General features: G+C 50.9%; 1 protein-coding gene across 3 annotated transcripts in view; it reads right to left on the bottom strand.

Moving 5' to 3' along the window:
• Nucleotides 1-1,321: 1,321 nt before the first annotated feature.
• The window catches only part of WASF2 (WASP family member 2), a 32,191-nt gene continuing 15,882 nt past the window's right edge, over nt 1,322-17,630 (bottom strand). Inside the window, exons 1-9 of one of the 3 annotated variants that reach the window (XM_032710069.1) lie at nt 16,822-16,918; nt 16,372-16,525; nt 12,413-12,547; nt 11,764-11,917; nt 10,554-10,671; nt 9,641-9,771; nt 8,083-8,238; nt 5,801-6,321; nt 1,322-5,356 (exon numbers count right to left, since the gene is read on the bottom strand). In XM_032710069.1, coding sequence (XP_032565960.1) covers nt 5,199-5,356; nt 5,801-6,321; nt 8,083-8,238; nt 9,641-9,771; nt 10,554-10,671; nt 11,764-11,917; nt 12,413-12,547; nt 16,372-16,501 — 1,503 coding nt within the window. In that variant the 5' untranslated portion in view covers nt 16,502-16,525; nt 16,822-16,918 and the 3' untranslated portion in view covers nt 1,322-5,198. Of the gene's footprint in view, nt 5,357-5,800; nt 6,322-8,082; nt 8,239-9,640; nt 9,772-10,553; nt 10,672-11,763; nt 11,918-12,412; nt 12,548-16,371; nt 16,526-16,821; nt 16,919-17,630 lie in introns of those variants that run through there. The other 2 variants (XM_032710068.1, XM_032710070.1) reach the window with 2 other exon arrangements.

Here is a 17,630-nt window from a genome sequence, read left to right as displayed (position 1 = left end):
TTCAGGAGCTGGCAAGGCCAATTAATCTAATGAGGTTTTGCAGCCAGGGACTATTGTCAGCCAAGAAAGGCACAGCACTGCGGAGCGAGGCACCGGTGTCTCCGAAAGCCAAGGGAATTTGGCAGAGCAGAGCCCGCGGTAAAAGCAGGGACGAGGAGCAGCAGGGACGGAGCCTTTTGTTGCTCTTCAGCGACCGGGAAGAAAACGGAGCCACACGGAGCGAGGCCAGACGAGGCACCTGAGCTCGGGGCCAGGAGCCACCGCTGCCAGGCAGATTAACTGCACGAGGGACCTTGAGCTGCGAAATGGAGGCAAAAAGCCTCGGCAGCCCCCTCCCAGCCCAGCTGCAGCCACTCCGCTCTGCAAGATGGAGCCCAGGCTCATTTCCTAGGGCAGGGACCACCGGTGGGAGGCTCCTCCTGGATGGGGCTTCCTCGGATCTGTCACCCTCAGACTCCCACCATGGATAACCCCCAGCCCAGCCCGGCACAGGGAAGAGGTGTTTGTGCTGGTGGTGTTTGCCAGACAGCTCGGGATGTGCTGGGTGTCCTCGGACACAGCCAGCACTTCCATGGACACTGGGCTTCCCAAGGGACACCCAGCAGCCCCGTGTGACACACTAAGGACACAAGGGTAGGCACGAGTGGCTCGTGGCCCAGCACCTCTCAGTGCTCCCGGGAAGGAGACAAGTTGCCCAGAGAAGCTGCAGCTGCTCCATCCCCGGAGGTGTCCAAGGCCAGCTTGGAAAGGACTTGGAGCAAACTGGGATAGTGGAAGGTGTCCCTGCCCATGGAATGGGATGAGCTTTAAGGTCCCTTCCAGCCCAAACCATTCCATGACTCCAAGTCATGCCCAAAGCCACTGCAGCCCCTGTGCTCACCCCCCACCCCAGTAACACACACAAGCACCGACTGGATAGAAAGGTTTTATCAAGTTTTAAAAAAGGATCAAAAAAATTATTACTTTTTTTTTTTTTTATACATGTACATTACAAAATATTTGCAGTTGGGATCTTCATCTGGGGGGTTACTGAGCTGATTATTAAAAACAACAAAACAAAGCAGCAGGAAAGCCTGGCTTATACAGCAACCGACAGGGAAAAAGCACAGACAGACATTACATGGGAATACAGAAGGCAGGGAGTCTGCGCTGGGATGTACAGGTATGGACCTGGAGCGGGTTCCAATCCCCCCCCACCCACTGCCTCCCTGCAGAGTCCGACCATCAGTGTTTATTTTGCAGGGGTAAAAAACAAACCAAATAAATCTACAGTATTTTGCTCACGAGGTTGGGTTTTTTCCTTTTTTTTTTTTTTTTAAAAAAAATCTTTTTTTCTTCTTTCTAAGCAGAGTTTCACTGCTGAAACTCCTTTGGTCTGAAGTGAGGAAGCCCCTGCACCCTGAGAGTATCTGTCAAATGTTGCCTTTCCAACCCCCCCCAGCCCGGCCGGGTCCAAGGAGGGCACTTCCCCTCCCTCCTCTCCCACCTCATCTTCTGCTCAGCAATAAACCCCTAAGACACAAGTGGAATAATTACTCTTATAAATATATTTATATCATGTAGGAAAATAAGGCACTTCAGGAGGGGTTACAGCTCGTCTAATTCTATGACATTCTAATCAGGAAGAAAAATGGGTTAGTTTCTGAAATGAATTAAAATGTATGTTAATACAGTAATAAAAACATAGGATCCACTTCCCACTTCAAGGCTTTGTTTAAAAAGGAAGAGAAGAAAGCACCCCCCCTCCCCTCCCCGAAATCCAACAGCAGTGAAACCTGACCCGGGGCAGCTGCATCTGCCCTGCCAGGCAGCTCCCCCCCAGAGCCCCTCCAGGGCAGTGACTTCCAAAAGAAACATGTTAAATAAGTTCGTGGACTGAAAAAAAAAAAAAAAAAAAAAAAAAAAAAAAAAAAAAAGAAAATCTCTACATAACCCCCAATCTATCCTTTCCCCGAAACGCCACTCTGCACGATTCCTCAGCCATCTGGGAGCTCCGGGAGCCCCTTCCCTGGATCTGGTCTGGTGCTCTGGGTCTGATAAGGAGAGGAGAAGCAGTGAAGGTCACCGACTGCGGCGGAGGCTCCGGGCTGAGCCCGGGGAGCCGGGATGAGGCTTTCCCAGCGAGAGGGAAGGGGGGCGGCGGGGGAGAGGCTGCCGGGAGCAGCAGCCAAGCACTGCGGGCGAGGACACCGGGAGAATGTTTAACCAGGGAAGGGAAGGCGGTGGTGACCTGCCCCAACTTGCACACCCGGAGCAAAACGGCTCCCAGGATGGGCGAAATGGCTGCTCCGGCTTCCAGCGGGATGAAATGGAAAGCGGGGGTAGGGGGGGGGATCCTCGTGGGGAGGACGGGCTCTGGGCTCTGTGAGATGGTCTGAGGTTCGCCCCAGCCTCGCCTGGGAAGAGGGGAGGAAGGAGTAAGTGAGCACGACATGACGACAGCGATGGCAGTGCCCTCGGCCCTGCAGTTACAGCACAGCTGCTCTGTCTTGCAAAGGTTGTTTTTGGCACCTCTCCTCCTCCCCTACTGCTTCAAAAAATACTGAGCTTACTTGGTGGCCCAGCACTCTGTGATTTTGCAACGATACTCAGAGATGGTCCCTTTACAGCAGCTGTTTCTCAGGGATCCCCACACAGGCTCATCCCGCTTGGCAACCAGACATTTAAAAGAAAAGCAGGAATCAAAGGAGATTTAAAAAAACCCCGAACCAACCAACCTTCCCTACCTGTTCCTGCAACCCTGACCCTGCAGTTTTGATTCCCACCCTGGCATGGGATTTGGGAGCAGAGGGTGGTTGCAGCAGGCTTGCAGGGACAAGGCAGCGTCCTTCCCGCTGCCAGGAGGGCCAGAGGAGCCGCCTCCACCCAGGGCTGAGCCCTGACGCCCACACAGCAACATCCTTGTGCAACAGGCAGAGTGTGGGGGGCACCCCAAGGCACGGCCCAGCCCGACAGACCATCCACCCGGGGCACAGGGAATATGGCACTGTTCTGTATTTCAGGCGACAGGAGGACTCGCTCCCCTTCCCCAGCAGGGGCCAAGTCTAGTTAAGGCAATTTAAAATTAACCCAGGTTTGGCATTTGTGAGCTCCTCCTCCCCTGTGTGACACTGCTGTCAGCCGGGGTGAGCACAGGGGTCTGTTTTTCCCAGGAACCCGGAGGAGGATGCTCCCAGGAAGAGCATCAGCAGAACAAGAGGCAGCGACCCTCTCACCCCCCCACTCAGCTTGCAGCAATCATCCCTTTGCATTTCCAAGCCTCTCCACTGCACCACGGCTCACTGGCACTCCAGGGGTTTGTTCCCTCTTCCAGAACCTGGAACTAGTGCTGCTCAGATGTTCCCAGCCCATCGGGATGCCTCGCTGCCTACGCCCTCTGCATCCTGCCTGGCAGCTGAGCTGCAGACAAAACCTGACGGTGCAGCGATCCAGGGAATCTCGGGGGGTCTCACTGGATCCCAGCTCGATCCACACCCTGAATCCCACTCTCCAGGCCATTGTCTGCTCTGGCCAGGATTAAAATGCACAGGCACACACACAAGAAATCAGTAAGAACTCGATGGCACAAGCTGAAGCCATCAATCAAACCCCAAGCACGCTGGAAGCCTCGGGCAGGGCCTGGTGTTCCAGGTATCAGCAACATCATTAAAAGAGGAGAACCAGGGAAGAGAGAACAGGCACAGGCTGGTGAAATACTTTAGGAAAGGCAAAAAGGTGGGAGAGCTGGTCTTAGTGGGACACACACCCCACAACAGCTGGACCCATAACCTCCAAAAGGCTTTGGAATTGCTTTTTGCATGACCCTGACCGAGTCATGTCCAAATTAAAATACACACCGAGGGTATTTGGGTTAGATTTCTAAGATATGCTCATATTCTATGTACGGTAACATAAAACAGCAATAAAACCGAGGTCAGCTAGTTCAAATTCCCCATTTTCCCCTGCCAGTACTGGATCTGTAGTGAGCAGCCTGGGAATTAATTCGCAGGGTTAGTGAGGAGAAGAAACGTTCTCTTAAAATTAACTAATGAATTATAGTAGCAAAATTCGGGTAGGTTAGGTCTGATGTAACTGACGGGCAACTCAGTCCACACACATGATGTTTTTAGGCACACAAACTCCCCTCCCTAAGTGGAAGGGAGAAGAAGCAAAGGTAATACCAGCATTGAAGCCCCTGTGTTAAAAGTATGGTCATCCCACTAAAAAAAGCACCTCTCAAACTGCTCTGGCCAGGCCAAAGACCACCACAGTGCCTGGTGTTCAGAGAACCCCTCCCCACCCCATCTCCCTGCTCTAGGCACTGGATTTGGAATTTTTAAACACAGTCTCAGCATGAATTGGAGAAATCAGCCCAGCGGGGTCTGGCCCCCGCTCGGAGCCGACCACAGATGTGTCTCAGTGGGGCAGTGGCTCTGCTTTCCCAGAAGTGGGAAGCTGAGCAACCATCCTGCCCTGGTTTTACATCCCTCTGTGCAAGTCTCCTCTTGGCAAAGCAGTCCAGGAGATCTGAGGAAGGTAAAGGCAGCTTTTAAAATAAAACAAGTCCCTCCTTACATTGCACCCAAGGCACTCCACGGCCCTGGAGTCAGGAAGCACACCCCATGCAGGGTGGTCTGGAATTAATACTCAGGGGTCAGAGGGGAAGGAATTGTGCACTAGTGCCAAAAACCTGATTATTTGACAGTGGGATGCAGCAGAGAACTGACATTTAAAGCCCATTTTCTTGCAGCACTACCAGTATTCACTGGAAAGGAAGAGCCATCAGATCAACTGTCTGCTGTTGCACTGAGAAAACCAGCTGAAAATGTCCTTCATCCAAAAGGCCACGCGGCCGCAACAGGATCATCCATCTTTACTTTAAAAATCCCTCAGGATGGAGGGTTTATATGTGCTCTGCCTGGTGGCATCGAGAATCTGGAGGTTTAGCTCTCTTTTAAATAAGCAACCGTTACACCCCCTCCAGCTAAATCCCAACGCCGCATCCTCAGTGTCCGTGAGGAGACCTTTTGGAAAGGCAGAGCACAAAGTCCTGCCAAAGCCGGAGGGGGAAGGGAGAGGGGAGATATGCTGCTGGTTGTCTGAAAACCCTTGGCACATCTTTGGTTACGGGACGAACAAGGATGTGGTGGAAGGTTTGGCCACCTGATTCTGTAAGAAGTGAACCCAGGAGGGAGGGGGAGAAGGGGATGGGACCGTGCCTAATCCGACCACTCGTCCTCGTCGAACTCGGAGGAGTCGTCCTCGGAGTCGCTGTATTCCACAGCGATGCGGCGCGACAGGATCGTTGCCACGTCATTCCCTACAACGTCCCGCTTCTCCTGCTCCCTCTGCTCCTCCACCTTGCGCAGCTGGAAGCCTGTAGGGAAAAAGGGAACGGAGGGGGATCATGCAAAGGCTTTGGTCGCACTGGAATCTCCCACGCAGCCTTGTCACAGTCCCCTGAGCAAGGCGGGCCGGGAGTATTGGGATAACACTGATGGTGAATGACAGCCAGGACAGGCTGGGTGGGGAGGTGGAATGGGAAGCAAATCCTTTCTGTGCTGCACCACTGCTGCAAATCCACAACAAAACGTGGACCACCCCAATTCCAGCATTGCCATTCCAAAGGTGCAGGGTGAGGGAATAAAACCCAGCGAGGTGCTCGTGAAGGTGGGCAGACAAGGAGGGACCCCAAGGGACAGGTCTCGAGCACCAGGGCAGTCACACAGCTTCCATGAGACAGCTCCCAAATGTTCCCATTGGGAAACTGTGGGGTTTTCCAGAGCCAAAGGAGAATGCTGGTATGGAAACAGAACCTCACCTTGCCGAATAGCCGAAAGCAGATCACTCCTGGCATCGCTAACCGCGGGCAAGGATGACTTGGGCTTGGAGGCGGAGGTGTCGGAGGGTGGAGGAGGGGGTGGGGGGCCATCCAGGCCCCCAGAAACCAGTGGAGGTGGGCCAGGAGGTGGTGGGGGTGGAGGGGGGGGTGGTGCACTCCCAGTGCCCGGCTGAGGCAGCGGAGGTGGGAGCACACTGGAATAGTCGACTGCCGGAGGGGGTGGGGGGGGTGGAGGGGCAGCAAACTCGGGGTGAGGGGGGAAAGAAGGAGGTGAGGGTGGTGGTGGGGTTCCTGGGGAGGGGAAGCCCATGGCAGGTGGTGGAGGGGGGGGGTTTCCCATCAGTGGTGGTGGTGGAGGAGGAGCCGGAGGGGGAGCAAAGCCCGGCCTGGCTGCCGAGGGGGATCCGATCGGAGGAGCTGGTGGTGGGTGGCTCGGGCTGACCAGGCTGGACCGTTTGGTCCCTCCAGAACCAGAACCTCTTTGGTTGTCTACAGGATAGCTGTGGCAACAGGAGAGAGAGAGAAACAAGGAATTAGCTGCGAGGCCAGATCAGACTGTACAGTTTCAATGTTAATGCAAATCATGTGTGTTTGCTGCAGCCCAGACCAAAAAAAAATCCAAGTTCCAGCTTTAACTGGTGTTTCCATGAGACCTCAGCTCCTTGGTTTTAGTTCCCTCGCAGTGTTTCTTTTGGCCTTCACCTCCAGAACAAAGGAAAGCTGCTAGGGACGGGCAGGAATGCTATCCCTCCATCCCATCTCCCAGGCTGACAAGAACACCCGCCACCTCACCTCTCCGAGCTCAGAGCAGCTTCCTGGCTCCAGAGCTCCTGCAGCAAAACACCCCTCCTCACCGAGGTCAGGCTCGTGACACGCCAGGCAGGGATGTCTGCCGTGATAAATCGCACGAGGAGGGGTGGGGGAGCCAGGAAAGCACATGCTCTGAACACCTGCTAGGAACAGATCTCCTCACCGGATTCCACGGCTCGGAGCTGGAGTGCAGCAGCCATGGCTCACAGCTCGCCGTGGGGAGAGAAGGGGAAGGCATGGAAACCCAGTGCTGCTGATGCATGAGTGACTGAATCTCCCATGATGGAGGCTGTGTTCATACCAGAAAATTCTACATGTAAGGTAAGCCCCGAACTGACACCTCCTCCCATGGCGAGACAGAGAAATAAGGTACATTTGGCACAAAAACGTCACAATTTCTAACAGTGCTGATCCAAAACAGACTCCTGGAGATCAAACCAAGCACCCAGGGTTCATTATAAAAACAACCACCAAAACAAAACCAGAGAGGGGAGATCTGTGTGGCTGGGCAGAGATCTAAGCAATCGCATAAGGCAGCGTGAGCTTCATCTGAGAGCTCGTGTCTGCTCTGCCCGAGAGGCACAGGCTGCAGAGAGCAGTGCTGGGTATCTCTGACACATCAGAAGAGCCTTTGCTGCAGCACTGCTGCCTTTGGATAAGATGGAGACAAGCCAAGCAGCCCTGTCTATCAGACAGACTTGCTCTTGTTACTCTTGACTCGGTTTTACTGTCTTTAAAACAAAAAGTCTACTCTTGTTTCACCCTTTGTGTCTTGAGCCACTGCTGGACCGTAACTCTCATCTCTAGAGGTGCCTGGGAGTCACCATTTCATTCAATCCAAAGTAAATGCCCTGAACTTGCACCCAAGTCCCTGGGAAGGAGGCAGCTGCTGTGCTCAAGTCCTTGAAATTCAACCACATCTACACCTCCAGTGCTCACGTAGTGCATTTCCCAAAGATCAGGGGGCAAATGGTAAAAAAAACAAGAAGTGAAAGAAGCTGTTCTTTGCAAAGCTCAGTCATGGAATATCCTGAGCTGGAAGGGACCCACAAGGATCTACGAATCCAACTCCTGCACAGGACACCCCGACAATGCCACCATGTGCCTGAGAGCGTTGTCCAAATGGAACATGAGTCCACTCTCTGGAACAACTGCATTGGAAAACCCAGGCAATGGAGCCAAACCATTCACTGGGACCCTGCTGTGGAATAAATCTGCTCTTAGTTCTCCCCTTCTGCCTGGGAATGAGGGCAGTGGCTGGGATTCATGGAGAGCTGTGCTGCCTGCGCCTCTGCCCCTGCCTGCAGCTGCCCTTCCCCTCCAGACAGGAGCACTCTGGTTCCCATACAACACCCGTCAGGAAGTTCTGCTGAACTATCTCAGCCCGTCTCATGTCATCCTTTTACACCACCTACTACTCCTTGGTGACAGAAGGGATCCCGTAGGCTTACCTAAATTCCACCGGGGGTGGAGGCAGGCTGTCATCTGGGAATGAAGGAGGTGGTGGCACAATGGAGTCAGTCTGCGGCGGTGGCGGGTAGCAGTTCCCATCCATGCTCTCGTTGGAGCCGATGCTGCCGTTCTGATACACCATGTTGGAGGGGTACCTGGGCCACAGCAGGATGAGCAGGTTATTTAATGAGCTCAAGGCAATGTCTAAAGCTTGTTTTTCCTCAGAGAGTTTGCCCGGAGAAGCTGTGGGTGCCCCATTCCTGGAGGTGTTCAAGGCCAGGTTGGACGGGGCTTGGAGCAACCTGGGCTAGTGGAAGGTGTCCCTGCCCATGGCAGGGGGTGGAACTTAATCCTTAACGTCCTTAATCCTTAATGTCCTTAATCCTTAATGTCCTTTCCAACCCAAACCATTCCAGGATTCTATAACATTAAAAAAAAAAAACCCTCTACTTCTCAAAGATTCCCACATAAAGAACCACATACACCTGTATTAGTTTGCTCTGCATAATTCTTTGGCTAAAATTTGCCCAGATTTTGCCTGTTTGTTTATTGCTGCCACACACCAGAACAGCACTGGTATACATTTTAATAAACAAGGAAATGTCTAAATAAACAGATTTTCCTCAACATTTCATTTTGTGAAAACACTTAGAAGTGTTTTGACCAACTTGGACTTAAAGAACTTGCAGTTACACTGAGTATCATCAGTGGCAAAAGCAGAGGAGGTACTCAAAGATGCCAAAAAATAAGCTTGAGAATAGAATATCAAAAAGGACCCCAGAAACAGTGATGCCTTTAAAACAACTATCCAAAGCTGGAATACTACTGAAGGAAGAGACTCTCAGTGAGCTCATTTCACTGTGGGGTGGTTGAACCACCCCATCTTTGGGGGATATGGACCCTGAGTGAATTCAAACACACGAACACACACACACAAAAAAAAGAGAGGAGCAAGAAAATGGTGCTGTTGTGCTGCTCAATTCCCCTGCTAGAAACCAAACCTGCTCTCCTATTAAACTAAAGGCAAGTTTTATTTTTAGCTGGAGAGTGTGATTTAAAGAGAGATTTTTTTTTTTTCTTATATGAAAGGAAGCTGCAAGGGAGAAGAGCATTGTGGGGAATTCGGTCTGCTTCCAGCCTTGCTGGTGTCAAAAGTTAAATGAATTCCCAAGCCAGAAGTGCTAAAGAGAGATCTGTAGCTTGAAATACTTGGATGGGGATGGCCCCCGCTCCAACTTCGGGGTGTGAAGAGCCATTTGTGAAATGTAACAAAGCGATCCCACAATGCCACCGAGATCCCACCCTCGGCTGGGTGTGAGGGGAGGGCAGAGCCAAAGCTCCCGACACCTCCGTGCCCACAGGCAGCTGGGAGCAGCCTCGCTGCTCCTGCCACCTCCTTGTTCGAACCGTGTAGCTCCCTGATTTATTTGGCAAATTTTAAATCAGCAGACGGATTTACTTTGGAGAATGTGATTAGTGGCGGTATCGATCTGGATCCGGAGGAGCTGCAGAGCAGGGTGAACTGCATCCCAATCAACCAGCCCCAGACTTGCTTACCCAGCAGGACCGTGTTTGTCCTTTGACTCGACAAATTCTTGTCCCATTTTCAGCTTCTCCCACTCTTCTTTCCGGGTCTTGATTTTCCGCGGATTCACATTTCCTCGGTTCGGATTCTCCTTTTTCTCTTTCTAAGGGTGGAGGAATCGAACACGAGCTTTATTTTGCTTTAAATTCACTGGGCATGGGGAGGGACAGGACAGACCTGTGCCATCTAAAAGAAGACACATTCTCAAAGAGGATTTTCAGTTTCCTTTCCTGACTGCTGCACGCTCCAGAGACCTCCCATACAGAAAATTTGGAGCAGAGATAACACAAAAAATGCCAGACAACACCAGATTTCCCAGTGCAGCCCAGACATGATTCCATCATTACCCCCTGGCACAACCACCTTGAGGGCAGTGAAAGCTCAGTTTCCCACATCAATTCAGACTTTGGCCTCTGTGTCAAGAATTCCAAACCTCACCATCGTCCTGATGGTGTTTAGTGTTTTGGGGTGCAATATGGACACCTGCCCACAAAAAATTGGGCTTTATCCTCACTCTTCATTCTAACACACCTTAAATCTCTCCTTTCTTATTTCAGTTGAAAAAATCATCATCTGTTTTGATATTTAATACTCCAGTTGCTCAGAAGCTAAATAAAGTATGTTAAAACTACATCTTTCATGGTATGATATAATTTAACATTAAGGCCCAAAGATGATGGCATTTGGAAAAACCAATTAAGGGTATCTTTATTTTCTTTGTTTAATTAACAAGGATGAGGGTAAACCAGGTAAAAACTTCACTGAATTGATCCCTGAAGAGTTTAAAAGTGTAAACCTGAATTTTGGATGGCAACTGTGGAGTCCAAGATTTATTAACACTTCCCACCTCCTATTCCTCCCTGCCAATGACTCCCAGTTCCTCACCCTATGTTTCCTCTTCTCCTTCATGATATCCTTGGTGTCCTGAAGCATTTTCTCTTTCCAGAGGTCGAAGAAATATGAAGGATCCGTGTAGAATTTAAGCGCCTCTTTGCCATCATCCCTGGAACGGGGAGGGGAAAACCACACATAGAAAGGGATCAAGTCACACATTTGAAGCCCAAAGAAAACACCAGGCACAACCTCAGATGACAGTTTGAAAGTGCAGTGAGATGGTCAAATGGGCTGGTCTTGTCTCTGTCCCCCATTTCAGACTGGAACAGACCCCAGCCTTCCTCATCCCGGCCTCTCCCACCTCCCATCCCTTCTGCCCTCACACAGACCCTCCATTCCTGAGCACCCAAAGAGCTCAACTGCTCTGAACAATCGCCAAGAGAGCAGCAGGTCTCTCACTTCAACTCCCTCTTGTTTGTGTTGTGTTTTTGGTGCGAAAAAACCCTCCTTCTCCAGCTCAGGAACCCTAAATCAGACCAGGAACGTCCTTGAGGCTCCCGAGCGAGCGCACACACACACACTCACACACACACACACTCCCTCTCCTCCCACTTTGCAGTGCAGCCGCGTCTGGCAGGAGACAGCTGCCTCCAGCTATCTGTAATTACTTTTTACCTGTTCAAAAGATATTTATGGATGTGGGATAAGTCTCTGGATTCTGACCCCCTTTCCTTCTACTACCCACAAGATGAAATCGGAGCGGGGCTGCTCAGAGCTGGTTGCACAGCCAGTGTAGGTCCCAACAGACGTCTCAGACCCGGTGCTGGAGGCCACGGGAAGCGTCTCCAGGAGGTTGCTGTGCCCACCTGGGTGAGAGCCACTTCCAAGGGAACGCTCTGCACTGCAGCTCTTTGGAAAGGAGCCATGGGGCCACGGAGAAGCACAAGAAAAATGCCTCCTCTGCAGCACGCCCAGCGTGGTTCTGCAGTGCCAGCCAAGCCTTGCCCCAGGGCAGTCACAAAAGCGACAGCAGGGAACCAAAGAGATCATTTTCTAGCTGCATCCATTTGTACGACCCCAAAAGCGAAGTTTTATGTAATCCAGAGGATGGAGATTTCCCGGTGGATCTCAGTTTAGTAACTCAATAGCCCATTGGAAATGGCCACCTCAACACAGCACGGGATGGGAAAGGACCTCCCCAGCAGGATTGGGAGGAAGAGGATCTCCTCTGCAAGGGAACAGGAAGGTATTGCAGCCATACCTGTACGGTGAGAGGATGTTGAGAGGTGGAGGAGTATTGCAGGCCCTGTAGGTTTCGAGGACAGGCACAGGGAGGGAATCTCTGTCAAAGAGTTTCTGGTCCTGAGTGGTGGAGCTTTTAAAGGCCTTCCTGGTGTTAATGCCTTGCAGGGAGACTGTAAGGAAGAGGAGAGAGCAAGTGAAGAGCAGCTTGACCCAGGCCAGTGACACTGAAGACCAAGCAGCAAACATCTGATTTCACTTGGAGTTCTTGGCATGCTTCGCACTTCTTAAGGTCAGGTTCCTTTTCCCACAGGTCCCCTGGGAAACCCATCAAATCTCAGAGTGTGCCGTGCCAAGATCCGCTGCTGTATCGACACAGCTCTCTCGAGAGGTTTGGAACCTCTGTGACCAAGCTCAGGCCGCTCAGCCACCTCTATCCAGCTGCTGGAAAGTGAGTTCCCACATGGAGACTCACCAACGAGCAAACCTAGACCTGGCCAAAAAGGCTGTGTCCACCTGAGGAAACAGCTCCCTTTTGTGAGGGAAGGAAACAGTCCCTCTCAGTTCCAGAGAAGACATTCCAGCCCCCATGGCAGCGTCACACTGGTTTTATGGCACTGGGCCCACCCTGCTGACTCAACAAGAACCCCTGTGCTCCACTCCATTACCTTCTTCCTCTTTGGGGTCCAGCTGAGTGACTTTGACTTGCAAGCGGTCAACCCTCTCGACCAGAACGCTCACCCGAGAGGCAAAGGTGTTGGCTTGAGTAAACAACTCTCCAAATATGTCTTCTGCAGATTTACCTGGAATATTAAAGTGTCCACGTCACCCACGTCACCCCTGTGAGCCACACCAGACCATACTCAGTCTCCCAGCTTGTTTTCTTGAAGAAAGAAGAAAGGAAGAAAGAACCAACCGTGCTTCTTTTCAAGTTTGTCAGGGTTGAGTTTAACATCCAGGAAGAAAACGCTTTGTTCCACCAAAACCTGACATTTCCAAGGGATCTTCAAGCAATAAGGAAACAATTGAGACATACTTTAAAGTCTATTTAAGTAAAGAACTAAAGAGGGCTGACAACACTACACTGGTCTGAGTCTGGATGGGTCTGAGGGTCCTTTAAGATTCTCTGCTGTTCTGTTTATTAGACAAGGAAATACAGTCAGATTTTTATTGCTCTGGAGAATCTCAAAGGCTCCTAGTTTCCAGCAGACCTGCCTCCAGGGGAACTGGCACATATTTACAAGCTCAAAGCACTCTGGAAGCAGAGAGCAGACCCAGTCCTTGATCCCAAAGCTGGAGCTGTAACCGCAGCCAAAAGCACTGACCCTGTTGTTCCTTCAGGTGGCAGTGTCTGAAAAATTGATGCGTTCACGTTGATTCTAAATCAAAACCAAAGGGGAACTTCTCAATCAGGGACCATTCTCTCTGGAACAGCTTGGATTGCCCAGTGGGCTGCTATGACAAACACCATCCATTGTTTGGGCTGGGGGTTTGGATCAGGAACTCGCTGCACCACTCACAGGCGTCACAAAAAGATGCCCCTGTTTAAAAGGGAGGTTAAAAACCTACAGACACGACAAGGGATGGCCACAGGTAGACAGAGGTGGGAGAGCTGGAAGAAAACCAAGCACTTCCAAAGATTCCTGTCTTTTTGTTCTGCTCCCAGGCACGACCCAAGCCAGGGAGCCCTGACCACGCTGAGGACAGGCTTGGCACCGACAGCAGACATGGGCCCGTGGCGTTCCCACTGATGGGAAACATTTCCAGCCACGGCTGCTGAGTACAAGGCTGCTCCCAATAAGCAGCCTGGTTTTGAAGTGCATCATCACATGGTCAACAGTTTGCTCTGGAATCTGTTACTCCCAAGGATCCTCGCCGACATCCAGGAGAGGAGAACCAGTTGGAAGTCTAACTTTGGAAAATGCGGTTGTCTGCAGAGTCCCATCAGAGAGATGAGCGCCCCTTGCACAAGGCGAGGCGAGGGCATCCCCCAAAGCCCAGTTGCACAAACACTCCCAGCTATCTAACCCAACATATCAGCTCTGTTCCTGCTCCCAGAGCTCCTTGTTCCTGCTCCCAGGAGATCTCCTTACACTGCCAAGCACAGGGAACCGGCCAGGTTAAAATTCAACCTCCTCCACCCCTTTTGGTGGCAATGCCAAGCTCCAAGTGTTTGTAGAAAGCAAATGCTGGAGGTTAACTTCAACTGACCTCTTCCTTCCACCTTCCCAGACAGTACAGACTCCACAGATGAACCATTAACAAGCCCAAGCAGCTTTCCCCAAACTCATGAGAAGGATTTTATTTCTGGAGGCCCAAGGGCCAGGCAGCTCTTGCCCTCTCCATGTTCAACATCAGCACAGACCAGCTCTCCTATCTGACCAAAGGGAGTAAAAATTTATCTGTGGGAAAATCTGAAACCTTACAGTAACAGCTCAAAAAAAGAAAAGTTGTAATTCGGTTTCTACTTTCATGAGAAGTGAAAATACTTTCTGAATTTCACAAGGAACTGCAAAAAAGCACTCGGGGGGGGGGAAAAATGAAGTCCTTGGTTTGCAAAGTATTTCTCAAGTGTAAAATAATATATAACAGCATTTTATATACTGGTCTTGACCCCGGAGGGAGAAGAAGGGATGGTCTGTGTTCCCTTGCCTGTGTAAGTGCACCTGGAGTTATCACCCAGCACCTCACACGCCGGCTGTGCTTCACACACACTTTTAGACGGGGCAAGACAGAGATTAATTTTTTAGTTTAGTTACTTTGACTGCAAAAGCGCAGCTTACAATCAGAATTATCTTTGTCATGCACTGGTAGGAAGACAGACGGCATGATTTAATAGGTCCTTCCATCTTTAGCTTGTGGATTCTATAAAATCACACAAAAACGCGCAGTCGACTTATACAAAGTGCTCCCAGCTGCGATAGTAACGAAGGGTAAACTCGCTGGAATATGAAAGTTTGACAAGATTTATGTTTGCATCTTTGTAAAGAGACTGTGGTGCACCAGGCATGGCTGATTATTCACTTGACAGGGCTGTCACAGCCTACTGAACCCGCTCTGCGTTCCTGTAACAGTCAAGGTACAAGGAAAGAGCGGGTTTGTTTTTCGGAAGAGAGAGGAAAGGGTGGGGGGCAGGAGTTTGGGCATTTGGGTGCAAGTGCAGGCTAAATATTGCTTTATTTAAACTACTGCTGACCCTGGGGAAGTGGATGGTGCTCAGTATTTCCTCCCCACCTGCCTCGCTCCCCCCTCACACCGAGTGTCAGCAGGAGCCACCTCTCCCACAGTTTCTCCTCCAGGTACCAGCTCCCACCTCCTCCCCACATCCCAGCTCCCAGGGTACCTTCCCCAGGGAGAAACCAGGCTGCAATTTGGCTCCCAGCGCTTCAGAAGCAGAGAAGCTTTGAATATCTGAGCTGTGCAAAGGTCTAAACCTGCAGGATCTGGGCAGGGCTCTGTCACACTAACCCAGGGAGTGTCTCTGGACTGGGATAAGCTTTCCCTGCAGCTGGGATTTGCACAGCTTTACTGCCTCCTTCCTCACCATTTCACATGCACGAGATGGATTTTACTCACACTCCACAACCATCTTGGCTACCAGACCTAACAAATGAACACCAAGGGCCAGTTGAACACGAGCACAGAGCCTGGTCTCGCCTGTGCAGTGACATTTCTCCAACCCAACAGAATGTGACACAGACTGGCAGCAAACACGGGCCCAGATTTCAGTGACAGCCATGGTTTGCACTGCTGGAAAGAGGCTGCACCCAAACTTTCCCTGCCACATGGCGGAAAACAAGGGGCCTGCTTTGCAGAGCAAGCAGAAGGGCTTGCAAACACCACGGAGAAGCTAAACAATAGATTAATTTGATTATCAAAGTCTCGCTTCAAGGACAAAGGTGGTTAATCAGAACCCAGAGCATTTCAGCAGAGTACAGAGTCATCCCGGAGAGACCACAATTAACTCTTCATTTTTCCTAGGGCATGTAGGCCCGTGTTTTCCCTCCAGCATTTCCAAGGCTATGGGTCAGCCCACTGGAGAGCTGAGCCAGGCATTGCTCCAGCTCCTGCTGCCATTTCAGAGCAGCCCCAAGCCCCCGACGCTCCAGAGGCACCGCTTGGCTCAGAAGGGTCTTTGGGTCTCACGACACAACAAACAGCAGCAGGGGCAAACGGGAGCTTCTGCGTGGGGGCTTTAATTATCTTTCATTATAAATAAGACTACTGACATGGTGCAGATTCAACAGAGTCAAGCTCCATTTAGTAGCTCGTGCAATTACAGGCACGTTCTCTGACACAAGATCCCGGCTGCTCCGAGAGCCTCCCATTTTACAAGCCTGAGTTGTGCTCCATCCTTCCATCTGCAGTTTCACTGCAGCTTCTCTCTCTCTCACACAACACACACATCCACACATCCACACACACCCCCCCTCCCCATTTTCTCCCAGATAGGAAGGCAGTGGGACCGGGGATATGAAATTAGCATCGGATTTCTTCAGGAAAACATTTTAGCATTACCCAGGGAAGGCAGATGGGGGAGAAATAGGAACACGAGAGTAGAAAGGGAGCTAAATAAAGAGCAGTAGCGACTCCTGAGGGCAACGCGCAGGCTCGCCATGGTACTCACTCAGGCTGCCCAGCTGTCGAATGACATTTGCCAGGGTGATGTTGGTCACGCATTCCAGCTCGCTCCGAACGCTAGGCAACGTCTGACGGCACAGGTGCCTTGGCTCAATGTTCCTCGTTACTAACGGCATGGTGGACCTGCTTCAGGCACTGTTCTGAAAGATGAAAAACAACCCAAAAAAGAAACAGGAAAGGATTACTCAACCGCAAATTCCAGGCACACCAGAGCCGTGGTGTTCGTTTTTCCTGCTCTCGAATGGCTTTATTTATAAGCCTTTGCTGCCCCCCCCCCCTCGCTCCCCACCCTGAGAAAACTGGTTCATCAGAAATAAAGATCCTGCTGTTCTCTCACTGGCAGTGACAGCAGAGCCCCACCAGCTCAGGTACAGAGGCAGAGATGGAGAACTCCACATCTTCGCCCACACGCAGCCCTTGTTCCTTCCCTTCCTACCCATCCGTGGTCTCCTTCCTCCCGCGCTCACGCGCAGCCTCCTGCGTGACTCTTACGAGCTCTTCTTCACAAACATTTCAAACTTGCAATCAATAGTTGCTTAAACCGAGGAGATGAAGATGGGAGATGTTATTATTAAAAAAAAAAAAAAAAAAAAGGAAAAGAAAAGAAAAAAAAAAAAAAAAGGAACAGAACAGCTTTTCCCAGCACACCAAAGCACACGCGGTGCCTCCCTCCTGGAGCAGCAGACAGGGCCCTCCTGGAACAACAGGAAGCGCTTGCAGCTGACCAGGAAACTTTCTGGTGACTGTTCCTTATCCTGCAGGCTGCACCCCTCTTCCCTTGGGAAATCCCCCGGGGATGAGGTTTACACTGGACCATTGTTTTCGTGCTAGAGCAGTTTAAGGCTGAGGGAGCTCTACTCAGGATGCAGGACTGGAGCGCGCTCAGAGAGAAGTCAAGATTGATTGTACAACAGGCAGGACAAACTTCCAGTTCTTTAAAATAAATTAAAAAAAAAAAAAAAATAAAAAACCTGAAGAAAACGGAGTGTCCGGAAGTTACGCTTTGGACAGAAAATGCTTTTATGTGCAGGTCAGTGCCTTGAACTCACAAAAATCTCCTTTGCCAACAGGCCCAAACGCTGAAGCAACAAACAGCTCCCTCCTGGATCGTCCAGCTCCAAGAGAGAGGAGGAATCCTGCGTGACCAGCTCACTACAAGGAGCATGAGACACGCCTGAAATCTTTAGGACTAAGTGAAAGCAAATACATCCCAACTTCTTGATTAATTTAGAAGGGGAAAGAATC

This window comes from Chiroxiphia lanceolata, chromosome 24 (genome assembly GCF_009829145.1).
Source record: "Chiroxiphia lanceolata isolate bChiLan1 chromosome 24, bChiLan1.pri, whole genome shotgun sequence".
In the NCBI taxonomy this organism is placed as follows: domain Eukaryota; kingdom Metazoa; phylum Chordata; class Aves; order Passeriformes; family Pipridae; genus Chiroxiphia; species Chiroxiphia lanceolata.
The sequence above is the reverse complement of the archived record's forward strand: the minus strand, read 5'-3'. Positions and strand labels throughout refer to the sequence as shown.